This window comes from Sciurus vulgaris (assembly GCF_902686455.1).
Source record: "Sciurus vulgaris genome assembly, chromosome: 11".
Lineage (NCBI taxonomy): Eukaryota > Metazoa > Chordata > Mammalia > Rodentia > Sciuridae > Sciurus > Sciurus vulgaris.
Genome location: NC_136472.1, coordinates 63,975,437 through 63,999,260, shown reverse-complemented (window position 1 = coordinate 63,999,260; position 23,824 = coordinate 63,975,437). Strand labels below are relative to the sequence as shown.

The 23,824-nt window shown below is 49.3% G+C and overlaps 1 protein-coding gene across 1 annotated transcript in view; it reads left to right on the top strand.

Moving 5' to 3' along the window:
- The window catches only part of TUB (TUB bipartite transcription factor), an 83,951-nt gene extending 62,393 nt beyond the window's left edge, over positions 1 to 21,558 (top strand). Inside the window, 11 exon segments of the mRNA XM_079105691.1 lie at positions 5,570 to 5,621; positions 6,070 to 6,232; positions 9,688 to 9,831; positions 11,114 to 11,281; positions 12,288 to 12,409; positions 12,836 to 13,033; positions 13,298 to 13,410; positions 14,249 to 14,366; positions 15,917 to 16,015; positions 16,235 to 16,406; positions 16,876 to 21,558. Coding sequence (XP_078961817.1) covers positions 5,570 to 5,621; positions 6,070 to 6,232; positions 9,688 to 9,831; positions 11,114 to 11,281; positions 12,288 to 12,409; positions 12,836 to 13,033; positions 13,298 to 13,410; positions 14,249 to 14,366; positions 15,917 to 16,015; positions 16,235 to 16,406; positions 16,876 to 17,009 — 1,483 coding nt within the window. The 3' untranslated portion in view covers positions 17,010 to 21,558.
- Positions 21,559 to 23,824: the final 2,266 nt, after the last annotated feature.

Sequence of the window (23,824 nt, the reverse complement as noted above, 5' to 3'; positions counted from 1 at the left end):
GTTTGGGAGAGAGGGATTGGCTGACATCTTGTTAGCTCTGCTGGTGGGGTTTTACTCCTTTCTGTGATGGTTGCATCTTGTGTTCCCTGGGTCTAGGTCATTTTCTTGAAAGCAGTGATAGTTGGTGATAATCTTCTTATGGGTAATTTTGACTCAGTTTATAATGATCATGGATTAATCTCACATTCTGACTTAAAGCTGTTCAGTTCATAATGTTGAACAAAAGGAATCATATTTTGCCTTTTATTTTTTTCTACTACTATAGTAATTTCCATTTCTTCCAGTTTCTTTTTATCTGTACTCTTTTTCTTTTTCTTTCTTTTTTTTTTTTTGTTTTTTAAGTATGGTACTGGGGATTGTTACCTGTATTCTTTAAAAAAATTTTTTTAAATGTTTAGTGCATTAGTGATACATCATAGGTTCATTTTGACATATTCATCAATGCATACAACATAGTTTTTTCCATTTCTTGAGGAGTATTAAATGCCCATAATACATGACTTTACAACTGTTTTATAAGTTGTAGGTAGGTGTCACTCTGAGCATGAGGAAGGACTGTGTCCTTAGGTGTATTATAGGACTATGCTGAGTGCCATTGACAGCCAACTCTGTGCTCTTGTCTATGTGGTCCTGAGGCCAGTGTGTGGTGTTTCCCTCACCAGGCCATGAAATCCTTGAGATCGGGTACCTTACATTGTTCCTGACTGTGTCTCCAGCATAGATAAGATGGATGGCCTACTTCTTTGAATCAATGTGGCATCCCCAGGCAACTTTTAGGGCTTCCTCACCTGTCCTGGACCCACATTTGGGTTCTCAGAACACCTGAGGGATACAGTGCTCTCCCAGCTCAGTGGGGCCACCCGGAGCACTCACTGCTTGACAGGCATGGCTGTAGGTCACAGAGACTCTCAGGCCAGGAGCATCCATGCAGGCTGTCTTATTCTCTATGTGAGTGCTCCCTGTAACTTCCCTGCCACATGCCTTCTGCCTGCTGGCTGTGATGGTGGAGAGTTCTCCTGAGTTGAACCTGAGCATGGATCTGGGTTCCCCTCTCTTTTGGGCTTTTGTTAGACTCCTCCTTCTACTTGCTCACTTTGCTTTCTGGGCAGCAATATGGTTAATTGTTGATTGAGCAAGACTCCTGACTACTTCAATTCTGTTACTAGTTTTAGCCTCAGAGGTGCCCTGAATGCTTAGGACCACCACTTTACCTCTGGCAACTCTCTCTAGCAACTTCCCAATTTCCTTTTCTTTAGAGATCACAAGCTGTGGCTTATGGTTTCTAAATTGCATGACTGAGCGTCAAAATCACCTGTGGTACTTGCTTTAAAAAGAGAGAGAGAGAGAGAGAGAGAGAGAGAGAGAGCGCTAGAAAGCTTGATTCTGGGGCATGTTCCTCAGCAGTTCTGAATTACCGAGTCAGGACTAGTGCCCCAGTGCCCCTTGTGGTTTTAATGAACCTGGTATGTTTAGGAACCACCAACTGAAATGGAGACAGCCCATCCTGGAAAGCCAGAATTCCTATGAACAGTGTTGTCCTTTTTCTTCTGGAGCTGCCCCCATTCCTAGTTCCAGGCAACTGCAAACCAATGGAAGCCACAGATATGGACTTGCTGAGGTCTGGCATTGAGTGCAGTGTTGCAATCAGAACTCTCAGTGGCCTGTCTTCACCAGATAACCCACTTCTCTGATCCTTGGGTCCAGCAGGGGCAGCTTCCACTGTGATTCGGGGGTAAGAATGAGGGCAGGTAGAGGGGAGGTTGAAGTGGTCATGGAGAAAGTATCCAGATGGTTGGGTCTATCCCTAGGTTAGCCCCAAGTCTTCTTGCTAGCACTGATGAATTAGATGGAGCTTTTAAGTGTAAGAAGAATGGTAGAAACAGGCTTCCTAAATATGCTGGCTGTGCCTGACTTTTCCAGCCTACACAAGAAGTGCCCCTGTGCTTTTATCATCTTTTTGTCAATCATGACTTACTCCCCAGGAATCTGTCTAGGGCCTCTGGGCAAGCTGAGTGGAGGTGGCAGGCCTTGGCCCTGAGCAGAGTGGATGGATTGGTGGACACTGCAGATGAGATCCAGTGACTGGTGCTTTCCTGAGCCTACTCCGTCTGGTCCCTAGCAGGAGGCGACTGTAATGAAGGAGCCTCCAGGGTCAGCTAGAAGACCTATTCATCAGTACCCTGTCTCTGTCCGAGCCTCCTGGCGGGGCTGCAGCTGGCAGCCTGGGCTTGGCAGTGATTCCATTATTGGAGTTCTCGTCATTAAAAAACCATTACTGTCTCCTTGCATGGCTTTCGTTTAGTGCTGCCTAGAACGGTGCCCATCAGAAAGGGGCAGGCTGGGGAGGTGTTGGTGACAAGACAGACCCTTAGGAATGGTGCTGCAGTGGAGATGAGGAGGCTGGGCTGGCTGAGGGGGTGGAGAGGGAGCAGGGCCTGTGAGGAAGAGAGGAGCTTTGGTTCTGCTCTCCCTGGAGACAGCCATCATTGTTGTCATCGTTCTCTATGACCTGCTGCTGTGTGCTGGAGGATTCGTTGTTATTCACCAGAGAGAGATGTTGTGTAGTTGGATGCAGTGTCCTTAGGCAGGAACACCCTTCCAGTACAAGCTTGTCATTGCCAGGTAATTATGGAGCAGCTCTCCAAGAAACATGTGCTTTCCCAAGAACCTAGTTTCACCAGTGTTGTGCCCACATTTGGGGTCTCTTGCTATCAGTGGATTTATCATAGGCCTCCCAGATGGGTCTTGCTCAGCCAAGCACATATTGCTTCCCTCCAGTTGCTGCCCCTTCCATGTACTCTACCAGCCTTTGAGGGTAATTCTGGCATATCTGACATCTGAGTGAGGTGGTGGCCAGCTCTGTTGGTACTTCTGAGGTAGCTGAAGTTTCTAGAATCTCTTTGAGAAGTTTACCCTTGTGTTCATCCGTCTTACCCTGAAGGCCACACCAGTTTCTTTGTTCCTGTATTTTATCTGATAATCTGTTATGAAATCCTGTGACTGTCCTTTTTTCCCCCAACAGAATGGAGGTAGGGACAGAGGGAGAGGAAGTAATGTGTTCATGGAAAGCAGCCTCCTGCCCAGACATAACTATGTGAAATCCATGGAAGTGACAGTGCCTGTGGTAGGAAAGTGTCTCCTCTGTGTGGAAAGGACATTAGGGGCACAAAACAGTCAGGCTTTTGTTTCTGGAAATGTTTCATGTTAGTCAAGCTACCACTGTGACCCAGCATTTCTGATGTGGCTTTGCTGATATGACCTTTACCTCTCAGCTGGATGTCCCCTTTCTAAAGGACTCAAGAAATACACATTTGCACAATGGAAGGCATCTTCTTTGTCCTGCTTAGCCAAGATCACTGTTGTGGATGACCCAGGGATGCCTCAGTCCCTGGTGCTGCTCTCTAAAAGTGTATGTGGCATCCCGGTCAGCTGTGAAATGCCCTGTCCCTCTGGCACCAAGGAAATCTAGCACTGTCTTATAGAGGTCACACAGGGACTTCTGTGGCCAGATCACTAGCACGTGACTGTGAAGATTACAGGCTGTCCCAGGCTCAGGCCCAAAGCTCAGCAAGCAAAGCCCAGCTGAATTTCAGACCATTGCTCCTGTCAGCCAGGTGCAATGTACAGAGCCCAGGCTGCATTTTTAATCCATATTCTGGAAGTAGGGAGTAGCTATGCTCATGCCACGGTTTGGAAGTGAGTCTGTGAGCAAGTGAGGTTTGGCAGTCAGTCTGTGAGTAAGTGCTTTGCCATCGTGTCACTCAGTCAGGCCTTTGACTTGAGGTGCAGAGACGGTGGAGAGCTGTGGCCTCTCAGACCTCGCAGGCCCCTAGGGTGTCCTGCTCAGTCTAGAACCTGAACTGTTTTTCAGAAGTCCACACTGCAACCCTCCAGCCTGTGGGTCAGGCCTTCCACAAGGAGATGTTTACTATCTCAGCCAGCTTAAATTTTTAGGGAACTGGTCTGTCCTCAGGTCCTAGCAATGCCCTCAGGGAGCCCCAGATGCAATTGTGCTCTCTTAAGCAGCTGGGCTGTTTCAGGGAGATTGATACCTAGAGACATGTCTTTTGAGCAGTATCTTCTGTGCTCTGGCAGCTGAGGGTTTGGTGAACAAAACTATTGTGCACACAGCCCCGCATCACATTTGGGGCCCTTCTGATGTGCATAGTAGCATAGGAAAGGCCTTCCCAGATGTCAGATAGGAAGGACAGATGCCAGCTAAAAGGATGCATAGCTCTCATAGGTTGTGGTGGGTGAAACAGAGGTGGGTGCTGGGCAGTGTGTGAATTGTGATATGTGGACTCCTTACCTCCCTCTGGCTGGCTCCCTCAGAGATCTGAGTAGTTTAAAGGACATACAGATCAATGGTTGTTCCAGGGAGAAAGGGCTAGCTGTTGAGGCGGAAATGACTTTACCTTGTTTTGGGGGTGATAGACCTATCTTTCCCCTTACACACACACAGTACTCACCTTTACACAGGTGTCTGCATTCATGTTTGCACACACACGAGATGTACTCACACTTGTACCCCCACAGAAACCTAATGTGTTAGGGCCTGTGTGGGCAAGGACCTACATGGAGGTCTGGTTTGGAACAGACTCCCGCCTAACTGCACCAGGGCTACCTGGGACTTCCCAGAGTGCAGGTTCTTAGGCTCCATTTCCACCTCATGCAGCTGTCCTGACCTTTTATAGAATTTGGGCCTAGGGTTTCTTGGGCTAGCCAAACAGCTAAGTGGTTTGAGTTGCCAGCTTTCTACTCATGTTCTGCCTTCCTGGGAGGGAGTGCCAGGCTAGGTGAGATGAGGCTGCTGTCCTAAGACTGGTCAGGTTCAAGAATGCTATGCTCCCAGTGCTGTTTGTGCCATGTCTGTGACAAGAGAAGGACTGGTGGCTGGTTGCAGGGCAGGCATTGACCTGTCGGGTCCATCCTGCAGACATCCCCACCCAGCCCTAGGCCTGCCCTGAGAGAACAGTTGATTTCTTAGCTTCCCTTTCCTAAATGAGGAGGACATTCTGCCCTTTAAAGGGGAGTGGGGAGGTGAGTGGTGTCAACACCTCCACTCTGCCTACCTGAGAGCCAGGAGTTTGGGATGGGAGAAGGGACTCTGTCCAGCCTTCTCCAGAAAGGATGGAAAGGAGGAACGGGAAGCAGGTGAGAGTACCATAAGAAGCTGGAGGGAGCACGCCCCTGGTTTGAAGGCCAGCTTGGGCCTAGATTGTGACTGATGCATCCACATGGGTTACATAGGTCTTAGTCAAGCCTGTCCTGCTCGGGGATCTGAGAGTCTCATTCTGTTCTGACCGGGTCCAGGCTGGCTGGGAAGTCCTTGGAGCAATTAGTCCTATCAAAAGATAAGCTCCTAAAGTGACAGAAATGTGACTCACACCCTTTTGTCTCAAAGTGGTTCCTGGACGGCAACTTCCATACTTCCTCCCTCCACCACGTGGCTTATGGAATTCCAGAGCAATGAATAGAGTGGTTCAAAAGACTCATGTGCTGGGGGGCGGGGTAGACTCTGGGTCATATCCTGGCACCTGGCCCTGAATGCTCCTTTCTCACTCTGCAGTGTCTTAGATGATGAGGGCAGCAACCTGAGGCAGCAGAAGCTTGACCGGCAGGTGAGTAAGGCTGGGACTGGGTGCAAGGGCAGAGTCTGGATTGGTTCTCCACATGCAGAGAGGGGGATCTCTCGCCACGTTCCCTGAATGCTCCTGTCTGATGGGGAAGAAGGGGGGTGAGTGCTCTCCTTTACCAGCTCAGCATGAATCCTGCCCCAGTACACAAGGTTTCTGCTGGGGAGGCAGCCAGGACGACTGTAGTTGGAGGGTGCTGGGATCTGCCAAGATAGCCACCTGGCCTGAGTTGTGCCATTCTTTCCTGGACCCCAAGTCTGGGGATGCTAAGGACATGAGGCCAAAGTCCAGAGAGGGCTTTGGACCTCTGGCACCAAACCCAGTCAGCAGGGTACTCTCTCTCACGCTACTGTGGGAGCCTCTCCCTCCTGGCGGAAACAGGGGTGGGGTGGGGGGGACAGCTCACCTCTGTTTCTGCCCTGTGCCTCTGTAGCGGGCCCTGCTGGAACAGAAGCAGAAGAAGAAGCGCCAGGAACCCCTGATGGTGCAGGCCAATGCAGATGGGCGACCCCGGAGCCGGCGGGCCCGGCAGTCAGAGGAACAAGCCCCCCTGGTGGAGTCCTACCTCAGCAGCGCTGGCAGCACCAGCTACCAAGGTACAACCTGCTTCCTGCCCCAGGGACAGCCAGCCTGGGGGACTCCTGCACTGTGGCTCCACACCCCAGCATGGTTTTAGGGAGCCCCTCAGAGGCTTCCTGCTGACCCAGGCAGGTGAGGGGTTCATCCTGTTGGGTTTTTCCCAAGCTGAGTATGGCGCCCAGCCCAGGTAGACTGCCGAGTGGGGTGGGTGAGACACACCAAGACCTTTGACCTTGTCATCTCCTGAGTCAGATGCTGGGGCAAGAAGGCTAAAAATGAATCTGGAAGTTCAATTGTCCACATTTCTAATGTGGAGCACTTGAGAGCAGGAGGCAGCTCTTAAGAGTAGAACAGAGCCTGCTTCCCTCCGGCATTATCTCCTGAGAGGAATCTGTCAGCATCCTGCCACACCAGCTAGGGTATCCAGGGACAAATACTCATTCCCTTCCTTCCCAGAACTCCCTATACCCTCAGTCAGTCTGACTTTTGACCTGCAGGTCACTGTCCCTGGCTTAGGACTTCTTCAGAGCTGCAGTAACTAGCCGCCTCCTGCTCCCCTCCTTACACTCTTTAGTTCTCAGCAGAGCCCACTTTGGGGGAATTCTCTACCACTTATCCTGCAGAGGGATGGCTCCTTTGCAACCCTGCACCCAGGACCCTCCCTCCTGCCTAGGTTAGGTTGAATATACCAGGCTAGATAGTGGGTTGGTCTCTGAGATAGTAGGAGACTGGCGAGTCGCCACTGCCCCCTGCTGGTATGGTGCTGGTCATGCAAGTGGCTATTCTGAATGCAGTAGTACCTGTGAGGTTGCAGGCATCTGACCTGCAGGTAGGAAGAACCTTAGTGCTCCCCTCCCTCTGTGGCTTCTTTCTGACCTGGAGCCTCCAACCATTTGTAGCTGCTGGCAGTTTGCTCATCTCAGGGCTAACCTTCATCTAACTATTGGTTCTGAAAACCCAGCCCTTAGCTCACTACACTCCCCTCATCTGTACTTTAGAGGGCAGCAACTGGGTCTTGGCAACCTTATGAGCTTGGTCCCCTCTGTGTACACATAGAAAAGAAACCCACTTCATTTCTAATCATAAAAGTTGTCTTTGGACATTCGCTAAGGCTAAGCATGGCGGTAGGTGCCTTACCACATTCTCATTTCATCTGCACAGTCACTCATTATCCCCACACTTGACGAGGCCTGGGCTTGGAGGGGTTCCACACCTTGCCCATAGTGTGTGGCTAGTCACAGGGATAGATTTTGACACCGTCAAAAGGTCTTTCCACCGTGTTATGTTGCCTCCCTGTTAAGAAGTTCCTTGGGCTGGGGAGATAGCTCAGTTGGTAGAGTGCTTGCCTTGCAAGCACAAGGCCCTGGGTTCAACCCCCAGCTCCGCAAAAAAAAAAAAAAAAAAAAAAAAAAAAAAAAGAGCAAGAAGTTCCTTCATGGTATTTTCCCTGTGTGTACCCCAAGACAGCACCCTGGCCATACCTAATTTATCTGTGTTCCATGTGAGAGGCCCTTCAGCAGGGGGTCAGGGACCTCAGCCCAGCCATCTCAGATAGCCACAGGTGCTCCTCATGGAACTGGCCCTGTACTATCCCTTCCTGGCAGCCTCTTCTCTACTTCCCCTCTGAGTGCCATCGCAAGATGTCCATGGTGCCCTATAGGGAAGGAAGCCACTATCCTGGGTTCTGAGGAGCCTCACCTGCTGCCACGCGGGCATCACAGCTCCAGCCTTGCCAAGCTCAGCATCTGAGCCATTGAGATGGGAACCTGCACCAGTGACTTGAGGCCCTGAAACTTTGTGCCAGAGGCTACATTTTGAAGAGTCCCTGATATAGAGGCCTTGGGCAGGTGTCTCTTGAGCACTGACTGTCTCTTAAGCACCTGGCCAGGTGGTGCCAGGCTGGCACAAGGCTACAGTAAGAGAAGGGGAGCACCTTTGAGGTCATGCATGGCTAAAACAGAGTTTCTGGTCCTGCCACTCCATTACCTGCTCACTCGTGACCATGGGCAAGTCACTTATGATGGTCTCCAGGTCTGTTTTCTCCACTAGAAAATGAGGAAAAATCTGTCTTAGGGCTTTGAAAATTGAAGGAGCTAGGGTGCCCAAAATCAGCTGATTGCTACTGCTTACTGAGACTCCAGACCAGGCCAGGCCTCCAAGGTCTTCCCCACAGGGACATTTGACTCTGTGAGGTTTGTCCCCCTGAGCTTCTCTGGGGGCTGAGTCTTTGACCAGCTCTGAGTGGTAGACAGAGCCCTGGGAGGCTGCTACACAGCTGGCTGCTGCCTTGGGCACTGGTTTCCAAGACCACCTCCACCCCTCCCATGGCATCTTGCTCTGCCCTCTGCTGGCTCTTGGTGTTAACTCAGGATTATCCCAAGGAAGTTTGACATTGGAGATGATGGTTTATCCCAATAAAGTTTTTGACCTAGTGGCTGTATTCGTTCATGATACATATTCATTCATTCATTCATTCCTTATATATATAGTGAGGACCTACTTTGTGTTAGGCTCTGGATTAGAGGCAGTGGTTCCCAGGCCAGCATAGGCAGGTGTAGTCTTGCCCTATGGTCGAGGTGGGGGGAATGTTAAATGGATGGTGACAACTTGCTCTATGGAAAGAGATTGGCTCAATGAGGGGATATAGGGTGCCTGCTCTGACTAGGGAGCTGGAGACAACTGCTCTGAACTGGGATCTGCAGGATGAGTGGGAGTTAATCAGGCAGCAGAGGCAGTACAGGTAGTGGGAGCAGCCAGAGCAAGGGCCCTGTGGCACAGGGGAGTACAGCACATGCAAGACACTGAGAAAACCTGCTGTGCTGGAACTCCTGGTGCCAGGTGGTTGATGTGTGTTTAAGTCAAGGGGAAGGGAGATGGAGGAGCAGGACATTGTTGGTCTTTGTCTTAAGTTCAATCAGAAATCCTTTGTGGATTTCAAGCATATTGGGGTCTTGCCATGTGAAGAACATGGAGGCCACCAGCTGTGACCTTTCTGAGACCTCCTCCTTGGTGTGTGAAGCTCTTTGTATCCCACAGGTGCTCCATTTTGCATGTTCCCATGGGCCTGACACCTGAGGACTTACGCAGGATCCATAGAATACTTGCCCTGGCTGTGGTCCCTGCCAGAGGATACCGCCTTTGCCTCCTCCTCTCCCATTTTCCCTGATGCACACTTTCATGGACACTCTCCCTACCCCTGTTCAGGCTCAGAACAGTGTGCTAGACCAAAACTTTGTTTGTGACTAATTGTGGCTTCGATCTGCCATTGACATCATCACACTGGGCTGGCGGTGGCACCAGCACACACTGCCCAGAAGTTTTGCCTGGTGGAAATGAGTGGGTCTGACTCTGGGCATAGACAGTGGTACAAGGGCCTAGGTGGAAGCAGGGATGGAAAGTATATTCTAGCAGGAACTCTAGCCTCACCTAATAACCATTTTTCTTTTTCTGTTTTGGGTTTTCTCCTGAGCAGTTCAAGAGGCCGACTCGCTTGCCAGTGTACAGCTGGGAGCTGCCCACCCAACAGCACCAGCCTCAACCAAGAAAACCAAGGCAGCTGCTGCATCTGGGGGCCAGGGTGGGGCCTCTAGGAAGGAGAAGAAGGGAAAGCACAAAGGTTAGCTCGCCTGCTCCACTGTCCTCCCCAGTAGGCCTGCTTGCCCCTCCACCTCCATGAGGTCAGGGGAGACTTCTCTTCCTAACTTGGATGCAAGGTCTGGGGTGAGCAGTCTCAGTGGCACAGAATGGCCAACAGACCTCACGGGGTATGTGGATTGGCCTCTGCATATGGGCAGGCCCAGCATACTGCCATGAAGTGAAGTTCACCTCTACTGTAGCCCAGGATCATCCCTTCCTTCTGTCCCACCTTGGCCCGAGCTCCCCACATCCTGACACTTGGGCCAGGATGCTCCCTTCAGTGGGGCCTCACTGCCTCCCTCACAGCCCGCCTCATGCTGTGTAGCACTCGCTGTCCTCCCTTGCGCCCCACTTCCTGCTGTCATCCCAATTCCACCCTCTGCGCCAAGGACCAGTCTGTTCCCTCTGCTCTTCTCTGCACAGGAAAGATCTCTAGAGATCACGGACAGTGGTGATAGCTCCTGCCCTGAGTCCGGGCTCCTGGCGAGAAACCCGTTTTCTCAGCCCTGAGCCATGGGCAGTGATTTCTAGGCCACTGCATCATAGCTGGGCAGTGGTGTTTCAGGGTCCATGGAATTTTGGAGCCGGCTGCAGCACTCTGGGCATAGCTCAGCGAGGCAGGGCAGCTGCCACCTGTGTAGGCTAGGCCTTGCTTCTGTTTCTGAAGCTGCGTTGACTTGGGTAGGAAGGTTGATATGGGATGGGAGATCCTCTGCTTGGAAAGCCGAGTATATGAAAACCAGAATCTTTTCTCAAGGTCCCTCCTACGTTTTTAATGATGTGTGTTAGTTACTCTTTGTGTCTGTGTGTGAGAGAGAGAGAGACAGACAGAAAGACAGACAGAAACAGAGTCAGAGAGAGTGTATGAGAATATAAACACTGATAACTTGTAGCTGGCCATGTCCGTGAATGATTGTTGGCCTCAACTATGAACTGTGGTCTGAATCGATCCTTGTTCTCCATCTTGTTTTCTCTATTGTACAGTTGGTTTTGTAGATGGCTGCTGTCTGTCTTAAGCATGTGGGGTATTTCAGATCAACTCTTGGTAATATAGGGAAGAGCAGAATTTAAATCCATATCCCTTCACAGCTTACCAATCATTAACAGGCTGACAGCAGTCATTAGTTTTTTAAAAATTAGTTTTGTGAGTAAAGTTTTGCAGAGGGTCTCCTCTCATTCATCCCTTACTCCCTTCATGGATGTTTGAGAATCCAGGCCCTCCTCCCCATCCTGGATGTGACTCAGGAGTGTCTGGCCTGCAGGCACCGGCGGGCCAGCAGCACTGGCAGAAGACAAGTCTGAGGCCCAAGGCCCAGTGCAGATCCTGACTGTGGGCCACTCAGACCACGCCCAGGATGCAGGGGAGACAGCAGCTGGTGGGGGCGCCCCATCCAGCCAGCAGGACCTGCGTGCCACGATGCAGAGGAAGGGTGAGCCCCACAGGGGCCCAACTGGAACCAAAGCTCAGTCCCAGGTTCTCAGGTGCACCCTTCTCTGGGAGCATGGCCTTCCTGGGTCGGGTCCAGCCCCTCCCTGGCCATGGGGGTGGGGGCACACCTGGAGACACATGACAGGTTGGGGTAGAGGCCCTGATAAGGCCAAGGCTATGAACTGAGGTCACCAACTGGCAGTCTCATGCTCCCAGGAAGCCCAGGTTTGGAGGCAGATTTCCTTTCCATTTTGCTTCCTAGAACAAATTTTTGAAAGGAGTTGTCTTTATGTCTGCTGAGCTGGAGGGAGCAGGGCCAGGATGCTGAGAGGCAAGAAAGGTCCTCCCTGGACACCTGCTGCCCAGTTTCCCTACCATGAGCCCTGGTGCACCGTGGCAGACAGAAGAAGCCTGGCAGTGCCACGCACATTGTGAGGAATCTACTCAAGGACAGCTCCTTGGAGAAAGGGCTGATGAGTCGACTGAGAGATGGGTGGCACTCAGGCAGGGAGGACAGTGGAGAGGAAGCTGAGATAGTGGCCCAGGGCAGGCTGGGAAAGGTGAGATGCGGCCCTGCACACCAGGCGGAGGGAGAGGCTGAGGCCTTTTCCCTGAGAGACCGTCACCCATGCCAGGCAAGCTCTTTAGGAGGTAGATTCAAGGTCAGAATAGAGGTTCCCTGTGTAGGTTCAGCTCAGAATAGGCTGTGATGCATGAGATGGGAGCAACGCAACTGCTAGGGAGGAGAAGGGGCTAGTTCAGGGACTGAGCTGAACACGGGTGGGGGAATGTCCTGAGGATTGTGAGCAGCCCCCCTCATGTGTGTACCTGAGTGAATGCGTCCTCGTGTTTATCTGTCTGGGGGTACATATGTCAGCGTATGTGTGTACGCGTGGCTGTGTGTGTCTGGGTGCAGGTGTGTTTGAACATGTGTGCATGTGACCACATCTCATTTCAGAGTGTGGATCCTCCTTATTCATCCCTCCCTGTTCCTGTGCTCACCTCAGGCATCTCTAGCAGCATGAGCTTTGATGAGGAAGAGGAAGAGGAGGACGAGAACAGCTCTAGCTCCTCCCAGCTAAACAGCAACACCCGCCCCAGCTCTGCCACTAGCAGGAAGTCTGTCAAGGTGAGTGAGAGCTTCTCAGCAAGAATTTGGATGGCAGTGTTCAGAGGACTGCCTGTCCAGGGAGGTGGACCAAGTGTGTGAGGACATGATGGGCACCTGGCTCTCCTGGGGCCACGGGCAGGACCTGGTGCCTATCAGGTGCTTCTCTGGCTGGACCCTTCTGTCCTACACTGCCTCCTAATCTCTTCAATCAGGCCAGGGACCTGGGGTGTCTGAGGACCTGCCCTTATTCCCATCTGCAGCCCCAGGAACTGTTGAAGAGAGGGAAGAGCTCGGAAGATAGCTTCTGACCTAGGGCAGGATGGCCAGGCTCGCATCCCAGGAGTCCTGCCCTGTCTCCCACCACTGCCACACCAGGGTGCAGACTTGGATCTGTACTCCAGCTTTGGCTGGTGGGGCTCAGGTGCCTTCTCTCCTTGCTCATAGGACACAGCCTCAGCCCCCAGCCCAACAGCCCCAGAGCCACCAGTGGATGTTGAGGTCCAGGATCTTGAGGAGTTTGCCCTGAGGCCAGCACCCCAGGGAATCACCATCAAATGCCGCATCACTCGGGATAAGAAGGGGATGGACCGGGGCATGTACCCCACCTACTTCTTGCACCTGGACCGCGAGGATGGGAAGAAGGTGAGTTTGCTCTGGGCATGCGTTTTCAGCGAGGCAGGCTTGAGGGCCTGGGAGCTAGAATGATGGAAGTCTCAGCTCAATACTGACCTCTCAGTACCTCAGAGAAACAAAAGCCTCTATGCCTGCTTAGTGCAGAGCCATGTGCTTTCCAGCACGTTTGTGTTTGTGTGCGCGCATGCACGTGTGCACTTGGGAGTTGGAGTGTGGGGGTGTGAGCCATACCTGTGATTGTGTCTGGAACATGACCTTGATCCACTCCCTCAGGTGTTCCTCCTGGCAGGAAGGAAGAGAAAGAAGAGTAAAACTTCCAATTACCTCATCTCTGTGGACCCCACAGACTTGTCTCGAGGAGGGGACAGCTACATCGGGAAACTGCGGTACCAGCACTCCCCCAGGATGAAGGCAGGAATGGGTGGGGGGGCAGAAGAGGCTCTCCATAGAGGGCCTCTCCTGTCCTTGAAGATCTAAGCCAGAGCTGGATCCTCTGGCAGGATTCTCTGACCATGAGATCCAGCCACAGGCCCAATCTGTGTCCAGCCTAGAGCCAGGCTTGAACCAAGCAGCTCCCAGGCACATGGGCTCTGGCCCAGCATAACCCAGGGTGTTATAATGATGTAGGCCAGCCCGGAAGAGCTGCCTGGGCCCCATGGTCAGTGCCAAGGGACAGAGCTTGAGAGTAAGCTCTTGAGGGGTGAGCATCTCGGCCATCTTGGGGAGGCAGAGGGGCGGGAGGCTTTCAGCAAGGACTCACAGGGGCTTAGGGTTTGCCAAAGTAGAGTACCAATTTGGGAGGCATAAATGGAGATTAGAGGTAAGTAGCTAACGCTGGAGATGGGGCCGGATGGGACAGGGCAGTCGTCTTGTCCACTCTCCATGGGGTGCAAGATAGTTTATAGTTTTCCAGGATACCAGTCTGCTCGCCCACTTCCCATGAGGGAAGCCCCTGTTCTATCATGGAAATCTGGAATTCTGATTTACCTCCCTAAATTTCCTCAGTTGAAATGAGATGCCCTTTGAGTCAACTCAGACAAAGTCCAGGTGTTCTGCTTAAGAAGTACCTTCAAAGATGTGAATTCAGTGAGCAGAGTGCCACCCCAGGTCTGCTTATGGCCCAGCTCAGAATATTTTTCAGGCGCCTCATAGGACAGACCATGAGCTGTTCCCTGCCCCAGGGCAAAGGGTACATAACCTATACAGATTGTGCCTTTTTTTCAGGTCCAACCTGATGGGCACCAAGTTCACAGTTTATGATAACGGAGTCAATCCTCAGAAGGCATCATCCTCTACTTTGGAAAGTGGAACTTTGCGTCAGGAGCTGGCAGCTGTGTGCTATGTGAGTCCTGGATTCCTGGGTTTCTGGTCTCCAAGTTCAACCCAGGACTTGCTGCCTGATATGGGGGCCATCCCAACCATCTTGGTAGTAGCCAAGGCTGTGTGGAGAGGGGAGTCCCCCTGCAGAATGATCCCTGCCTGGGACAGGAGCCCTGTCCCTCCTCTCCCATCTTCAGTGATCAGATAACAACAGGCCATTTTCCCAGGGAGCTCTGGGAACCATTCCTGGCTCTTTGGGGGTCTAATGGACAGAAGATAGAAGTAAGGAGGCCTGGGTTCCTGTATATGCTTCTCTCAGATCACTCTTATCGATGCCAGGCTCTGCATGGGCCCTTTGCATAATCGTCAGCACTGAATGTTCAACCTAAGAGGTAGATCCTGTTTTCTTTATATGTGGGAAACTGCAGCTCAGAGTTTGAGTCACATGCTAACATCACACAAGCCAAACTGGAATGTAAATATAGGCGACTTCTCTACCCTTCTGAAGCTCAATTTCTTTTTTTAAAAATGAGGGATGGTTGTCCTGTCCACCTGAGCATGGGCACTTCTTGGAGGCTATTGGGAATCCACAGCTAGTTTGTTTGATCCCATGGTGCCACCTCCTGGTCAGTTTTGGAAAGGCAGCCTGAGATTTTCAATCATCCGTCTATATTCTGGGTCCTGTTTGAGGTAGGAAATAGGTATATATGTTTATACCCTTATGGGACTTAGTGGGAGGTACAAGCCCTAAAACAGACATGTAAGAGAAATAAATATGTTCCTGATCAATGCTAAGGAATAAAAAAACAACAAGAAGCAGGGAAGGGGGCTATGAAATGTTGAGGTGTATGTGCAATTTTAGGAAGGATGGTAGAGAGGATCTGACCAAGGTAACTTGAGTAAAGAAAAAGTGAAGGCCGGCTGTGAATATGCCCACAAGACACAGCCAGGACAAGAGTCCTGAATGCCTGGCCTGAAGGAGGAATGGCAAGGAGGGCAGAGTGATGCAAGGAGAGTAAGGAATTGGGGCCAGATCATGTAAGACCTTGCAGGTAGAGTAGGAGCTTCAGTGGAGAGCCCCTGAAGGATTTGTGGCAGGAGAGGAAAACAATCTGACTTAACAGGACTCTGCCCTGCTGCACAGATGACAACAATAGACAGAGGAGGAACACAGGGCCCAAGGACAGAAACAAATGGCTATTAGAATGATTTTGGTGAGAGGTGGTAGGGAACAGTAAGGGGATTCTGAGTGTAATCTGAAGGCAGAACTGACAAAATTGCTGATTGCTAAATATGAGGTGTAAGAAAAAGAGGAGTCAAATATGACTCTAGGCTGCCTGAGCAAAGGGAATAACTGAGTTGCCACTAACTGAAGCAAGTTAGACAGTACAAGAAGCTAGTTGTGGCAGAGGAGAGATCCAGGAGCTTAGTTCTGGACCTGTTACATTTAGAGGTGCTCATTAGACTTTCAAGTAGAGATAGTGCAAAGTAGTCTTCATTCTCTTCTCCCTGTTTCTCCAGGAGGTAGTGACCTCCTCATGTGGTCAGTGCTGAGTTCTCTTTGTTTCCTAGGAGACAAATGTCTTAGGCTTCAAGGGGCCTCGGAAGATGAGCGTGATTGTCCCAGGCATGAACATGGTTCACGAGAGAGTCTCTATCCGCCCTCGCAATGTGAGTCTCTTCCCTACCCTACCCTTCCCCATCATCCCAGCCTCTGCATGAGCTTCTAAGGGCAGAACTCTAGGTAGTGCTTATACATGTGGGGGATATAATTTGAAAAGCCCTGGAGGTCTAGGGGAATCTAAGAAGCGCCATTTCTGTGAAAGATCACTCTTTGGGGGGTTATGATGCCGAGGCTTGGGCCTGGCTCAGGTGAGGCCGCCCTCCCAGGAACATGAGACACTGCTAGCACGCTGGCAGAATAAGAACACAGAGAGTATCATCGAACTGCAAAACAAGACACCTGTCTGGAATGATGACACACAGTCCTACGTACTCAACTTCCATGGGCGTGTCACACAGGCCTCTGTGAAGAACTTCCAGATCATCCATGGCAATGACCGTGAGTGTCTCTGCACCTCCTCATACTGTTTATGTGATATCTGGGGCCCTTAGTTTTGGGTTCAGCTCACCTAACCCAGTGCGTATCAGCCAGAGTTTAAGGATATTGGCTATGTGGCTTAGATGAGATGTGAAGAATATGCTGACCATAATGACTGGGAGGCCATGGAAGAACTTTCTTTGGAGCCCTGGCCCTAGATTCTGTATACTCAGCAGAGTCTCAGGCATGGGATCACCCTTTAAATGGACTTTTTCTCCTCTCTGTCTCCTGGTGTTTGTATTCATCTTTCTCTTTCCTTTGTCATCTGCTGCCTCTCCCAATGGGCCTTTGTTTTACCTCCTTTGGGATTTCCTTGACATCTCTGCTTCTCACTTTTTCTTCCTCCTGTGGCTTGGGTGTCTGCCCTTCCTATCTCTACCATCCCTGCTCTGTTTTGTTTTTCTGTGTCCATGCTTGTGCCTGGTCCCAGCGGACTACATCGTCATGCAGTTTGGCCGGGTAGCAGAGGATGTATTCACCATGGATTACAACTACCCGCTATGTGCACTGCAGGCCTTTGCCATTGCTCTGTCCAGCTTCGACAGCAAGCTGGCCTGTGAGTAGAGGCTTCCTTGTGCCCTTTGGGGTTGCCCAGCCTGGAGTGGAGCCTGCCTGCCTGCCTGCCTGTGGAGACAGCCCTGCCTGCCCTGTTTATAGGCCTTCTACCAGATGAAGCTTTGGCCCTCAGTGGGCTCCCTGGCCTCGCCAACCAGGAACTGGCTCCTCTGCCTCTGCTGCTGGGGCAGGGGAGTAGCGGGTAGGTGTGAAGAGATGAGAGTCATTCTTTCTGTGCCCCAAGATCACCACATACCCCATTTTTGGGTTAGTATCCTGCTGCAGTTGTTGGCCAAGCTGGGCAACCTCCTCAGCTGGGAAGGCCGCAAGAAGCAGGGAGGGAGGAAGCACAAGCAAGGCTGTGGTGGCCCAGCCGTTCACTCAGCCAGGAGTCAGATGACAACAGGTGCCCCAATGGGCACAAGTGTGTGTGTGTGTGTGTGCGCGCATGCATGTGGGATTAGGGCACATTAACTTTATGTAGCAAAGGGCTTGGTGGCCAAGCCTGGTCCCTCTAACTGCAGAAAGCCTTCCAACTTCAGAAGGCCCCAGCCAGGCCCGAAGGAGGTTTGGGAAGCAGTGGGGACAGATGAGTGTCAGGACCTGCCAGGATGGCAAGGGGTTAGTTGTCAGGCTGTGGGAATCAGCTGGTGGCCTAGAGTTATAGTTTATTTTTCTCCAGGTCTGTTCTGTGCTTGCAGAGACAAAGGGAACCCAGCTCTTAAGGCCACATATCTTAGCAGATGGGTACTACGGTAGGTACATGAATAGGGTGGTCCTGGGGGCCCTGCCAACTGGCCCAGGAGCTCTCTGCTGAGCAGCCCCAGCACAACCCCTGGGAAACGTAGATGGGATCCAGGTCACCAGCCCTTGCTGGAAAAGTATCATTCCCAAGCCAAGGCATGCTTCAGGAAGAATCTTACCTCTCTGGAGAGACTCAGCTGTGGGTACTCTTGATTGTTTCGGCTCTCACTGCTCTGAGCCAAATCATGGTTGCTGAGGGCTATGTGTGGTTCCTTTGGGGAGGGAATGGGACAGGGTGAGGAAAGCAGAGACTATTTTTAAACCAAGAGATCAGAGGTGGCAGGACACTTAGAGATCAACTTGTTGATTTCAGGAAGTCATGTTGAAAAAGTGGGATTTTCCCTGGGTTACTTAGCTGGTTTAATGGCAGAGTTCAGAACCTCAAGTTCCTGAATTTCTCTCTTTCCACTGTCCCCCAAGAAATTAGTATCTATGGCTCTCTAGCCTTAGGGTCCCATTCTGCATGCCCTTTTCCCTTCCTGATGCAAGAGATTTAGACACATCAGAGTTGGTGTATATGACTGAAGCCATTTCAGTAGAGAATTGAGTTTCCCTATTGGAAATTGCCTGGCTTTTTGCATGCCAGTCTGATCAGGATTGGCCTTTGCCTGGCCCCTCCATGAGGGCAGCACAGCTGTGAGCAGACCTCAGCAAGCCTGCTACACATTTCTCTGGCTAGGTGTGACAGGCAGCCTGAGTGTTCCAGGACCTAGCCTGAACATTTCCTCCACTGCCACTGTTTCTTGGATGGCACCATCCACTCTATAGGCTTGGGGATTCTAAGCTCTTGTCTGTGTTGTTTATCTTGGCAGAAGCTTCTTGCCCACACAGTGATCAGAAATCTGTGGGAAGCAAATAGCAGTTGGACCTTGCTCTAGAGTAGAAATGCTTGGAAGGGCTAAGTAGAAATTTTAAATAAATAAAAGTCATACTTTAAACATATTAGTGAGGCTCTATAGGTGAAGTTGTTTTGACTTAAGTGGAAGTAGTAAGCTCTCATTTCTTTGTAATCTAGATTTTTCTATGTGAATGCTTAAAACAAGGCACACCTGCTTTAACAGGAGCTGCCACACCTGAACCATAGTTCTGTCAAGAGCCCCTCCCACAAGCTAGCCATTGTTCCCGTGGTGAGAGCACCAGGGCTTTCTGTTCTGGTGCTGGTTCACTTCCTGATGAAAGACTGTGGTGCCATCCTCCCTTCTGTAGTTCTTCTTTAGTTCTACTCTCCCTGACTCTGGAGGCCTGGTGACATTCAAGATGTTGGAAACCAGATGATCTCTAAAGTCTGACCAAGCTGTTTCTCTAGGTCTATGATTTTAAGGTAGAATAGGCTTGATTCTGGCATCTAGTGAGAGGAGGACCCCGGTGCCAGAGTGGAATAATCAGAAGCACAATGGAAATACTGTGGGCCTCTGCGCTCTGCTTCAGCACACACGAGGGCTTGGCTGGCTATTTTGGTAGGGTTAGATGTGGACTGAGCTTTCAAGCCTGGGTGTAAAGGGTAGCCTTAGCACAAAACCCTCTGTTGGGCACTGGTGACAAGTAAGAGCAGTTGAGTCACTAAGACCAGCCTCACAAGATCAGCTCTTAAAGACTCCATTCCTGGTGTTGCTGCCTTTCCTTGACCACTGGCCCTGTGGACGGGGGCCCATGGACTCACAAAGCTGCCAAGGCCCTGGAGACTACCTGGGCTCAGCCTCTCGAACAGTAACAGAGTTCCTGCCCTTCTGCCCAAATGGTCCTTGATTGGACAGTGAACCAGGGATAGGATAAGCAGTTCCTGAAGATGTAGGGCAGCTGGGAGCTTAGGCAGCTGCTCTATACTGCTCCTGGCTCTGCACCCCAGAACTCTACACCCTCTGCCCCAAAATGATTCCTCTCCAAGTCTAGCTCCCCGCCCCCCGCCCCCCGCCCCCCCCCCCCCCCGGCTCCAAGGTGCTCTGTGTCCATATATGTGTGTGTGTCAGTTTGTGTGTGTGTGTGTGTGTCAGCGTGTCTCTTATATTTGGGGAAAAGGGCAATCTGCAATCAGCTGAGGTTTCTTATATTCCTAAGGATGAGTAGGAAGAGAATAAGGATACAGTTCACAGTCCCTATGGCTTCTGTCTCTTCATTTCATGCTCTTTGAAAGAAAGTGTTCCTGGGAAATTACCAGCTTTTTATCCCAAGTTTTTGAGCAGGAGGAGACCATCTAAGAAAGTTGTCATTCAGTTCCCACATGGCATTACCTGAAGAAATGGTCTGTTGCATACTTTTCAGACAAATCTGAATATATTCTAGTGATGGTGCCTTAAAAATCACACTATTTCAGGGGAAGCATATAAGGTCCAGATCCATGAGGACAGGTGTTGGGAGCCAAGGAGTGTGATGAGGGCAGGCTAGAAGAGAACTCTTGAAGCCCACCTCCTTCAGTGACAAGCAGGGTAATAAGTAGAAGTCATTTTTCTTGATACTGGAAATAGCAAGACATTTGTCTCTAAAAATACTTCCCACTTATTTAGAGGTAATTCTAAATTTAACAAGGGGTGATTTTAAAGGGAAAGATCCATGCTTTGTGCAGATGGGGTCTGCATTGAGTGAAGGTGCTAGGATAGCCGTGTCTGTGGCTGTTATGCAAGCACAAATTCCATCTCCTAGATGGATGTCCTGGTTTTCCCTTACCAGAGTAACCTTGACCTTCCCTTCTCTATAACTCCATGCCCCAGCTAGAACATCCCCGTGACCTCAGGATGCCAGGTGGACATCAGAGCACACTTTTCCAGGGAGCTGAATGTGTTTGCTTCCCTATGATACCTAGCACTGTGACTGGGGCCAGTTACATTTCCCTGGACCCTGGCTTGTAGGCCTGTCACAGCTCCCAGGAATATGCCAAGGAATGGGTTCTTATTTGAGTTTATGGCAGCCTGTCTTGTGTACTTCTAGTTTGCAGTTTCCTGTCATCTTAAGATATACAGGGGAGGGGCAGGAAAGAAGTATTGAGACAGATTTGGTTTTTAAAATGAAATGGAGACATGCTGGTCTTACAGAAAGTAGTACTATACTTAGTAGCTATATGATTTTGAGCAAACTGCATGAACTCTAGGTCTGTTTTCTTAACTGCAAAATGAAGATGCTGGATTATCAAAGCTTGCTGTAGGATTCAGGGTGAATGAAATTTAATTTCATCACTACCTTTTCTAGCTCATCACTGTGCCTTCTTTCTTATGAAAGATATTGCACCCCTCTCCTTTGTTCTCCTGTCCCTCCCTCCCCTATCAAGATCCAGGCAGAGCTGGAGGTGAGGCTAAGGTCCAGAGTTTCCTAGAGAGCAACTCAGAATGGCTTAGAAGGGGAAGCCCAACTCTGGCCTCTTCAATCCTACATTTGGTGATAGAGGGGACTTGGTCAGGATGGGTAACATTCCTCTTGCTGGGAACACATATTTAGCCAGTTTTCATAATGCCTAGAATGTGTATGTCTACTTGCACAAAACTGTCTTTTCCTATTTTGGAGTGGTCAGACATTTTATTTTTGTTCAAAATTATCTGGAGTTTTAGACAAACTTGCAAAACTGTGCTTTTATTAAGTGACTTTTTGAATAAACATTTTTGGTATTCTAAAGCAAATGTATTTATTTATTGGTACGTGCAATGACAAACTTGGTATTTTCCCATATTGACATTATGTATGTTGTAGAATGTAGTGTTTGTCTAAGTACAGACATATATCAGCAAATTAAACTTGAATTGTTTCAACACAACTGTGTCCTTTTTTTTTTATAATAAAAGGAGAAAAACATGTCTCTTTCCTAAAATACTTTTCTGTACCATTCATTCTAGGAGCCTCAAGTGGTTAAATGGGTGGTAATAACAAAGGGATCATAGTTTGTTTAGGACCAATGACATATGGGTCAACACCGCCTTCCCTCTGGCTGTGCCTTTTGAGGATCATCAGACCCACACAAAAGAGGCTGACAAAGGGCTCAAAATGGTGAAGTCAGAGGGCGCTTAAGTTACAGCAGTCCTCTTTAGGGTCAGCAGTGTCATTTGAAGGAAATGACTGGGCTTTCCCAAGTATCCCTTGTGGCCTGGCCCTTGGGAACAGGGTTGAGGGGCTGAAAAAGGTGGGAAAGGCTAACAGGCAGATGTAACATGAAGACCCAGGCATTTGACACCTCAGCTTTACTCAGAGCCTTGCTCATTTAAACATGAAATTTGTTTCTGCAGTCAAGAGAACAAGAGGCTACAGTTGTGCCTAGAAGCAGACATGAAAAGCTAATGATCTGATCCTAAAGGAGGAGATCACAACTAAACTCATCTAGAGACCTCAGAATGACTCTCAGCCATTCCTAGTAGTCAGGGTAGCTATAGTGTCTAGTGTGATGACTCAACAGAACAGGACGTGAGGACAGAGTGATGATTTCTGTTGATGCTGTCACTAAGCATGTGCCCTATGCTTCATGCTGGGATAGACACTATAAACAGTATCTCATCTAATCCTAATATCCCTGTAAGTTGGGTATTATTCCCAATTCATAAATGAGAAAACTGGTGCTCTGAGAAGTTAAGAAATCATCTAAGACAACATTTGTTCTATTTTCTTTGTATAAGAAAATGAGAGGCAGTACATAACTGAGGCATTGGCACATGTGTCATTCATGTTTTTCTCAATATTGCTAAATAGCCGACATCCTAAAATTTCCTTTGGAATACAAATAGTCTAGATAGGAGGGTAATTTAAGAGTGTGGTAGTAAGTGGGTATTTTTTTTTTTTTTTTTTTTTTTTTTTTACCCCAGATTGAGAACTCTGATGTGACCAAGGGAATTTCCTGCCTGAACCATGGTCTACCTCCTGTGGCCTCTGCAGAAAAGAGCATATGCAGGAAATTCTAAAAAGGAAAGAGGTTTTTGTTTAGTCATCAAGATGACGAAAAATCTTCACTGACCAGACCTTACGTCTAGGGGTAGCACTCATATACATTTCCTTGACATAATTATTAAGCTGCTTTTTCGCAAATAATCCCAGTTTGGACCATAAGTTATTTGATCATTCAAGCCATAGTGTAGAGAATGTGGTTCTTTTTAAAAGATATATATTATATATAATATAATATTTTATATATATATAATATATACATATTTATATATATATAATTTTTTTTTAGTTATGGATGGACACAATACCTTTATTTATTTTTATATGGTGCTGAGGATTGAACCCAGTGCTTCGCATGTGCTAGGCAAGTGCTCTACCACTGAGCACAACCCATCCCTGAGAATATGGTTCTTAAAGCCGTTATTTCTGGAGGCCAAATATACCTCAAATCTTCAGCACACCTCCCTGGGCCCAACTTCTGGAGCTAATAAGGATACTTTCCTTGTATTACTGTTGTGATCAGGAAAAGGGATCTCCTGGCTGGATTCCCTACCTGCTTTACCAAGCATGGTCCCAGATAATGCAATTGTTTCTTAGGCCAATTATCTGCGCCATAGTTATAATTTATGTACTCTGCCACAATACCAAAGGTCACTGCAAACCTAGTGCCAGGGGAGTGAACAAGTTTTAGTCACTTTGTTCTGAGAAATGAAGACACAACAAACACCAGTCCCATAATTTTGATCATCCTAAATTTTATATATACACAGAATTGTCATTCCTAAAGGATAAAATAATTCTGGAAAATCCAAAAAGCATTGTCTAAATCCTAAATGACTGAAAAGTACATTAAAATTTTTGATACAAAACCAAATATATTCCTTATATATAAATCAACCAAGATCTAGGGTAGCAAGAGCCATGATGAGGGTTTAGTACTTTTGGCAGGAACTATTTCCACAAGCCTGTTTTTCCTAAAGACTATCATTTATAAGGTTGGTTATGCAACACTTTTACATACCAGCCTCATCAAGATACCTGAACATCCATATACTTTCCACTCCACTGCTTTTGTTAAAGTTACGCTTTCTTTTCCTTGCCCACTTGGAGAAATTCTTGGCAAGCCATAAGGTCCACCTCCTCTGTTAAGTTTCTTCATAGTAGTT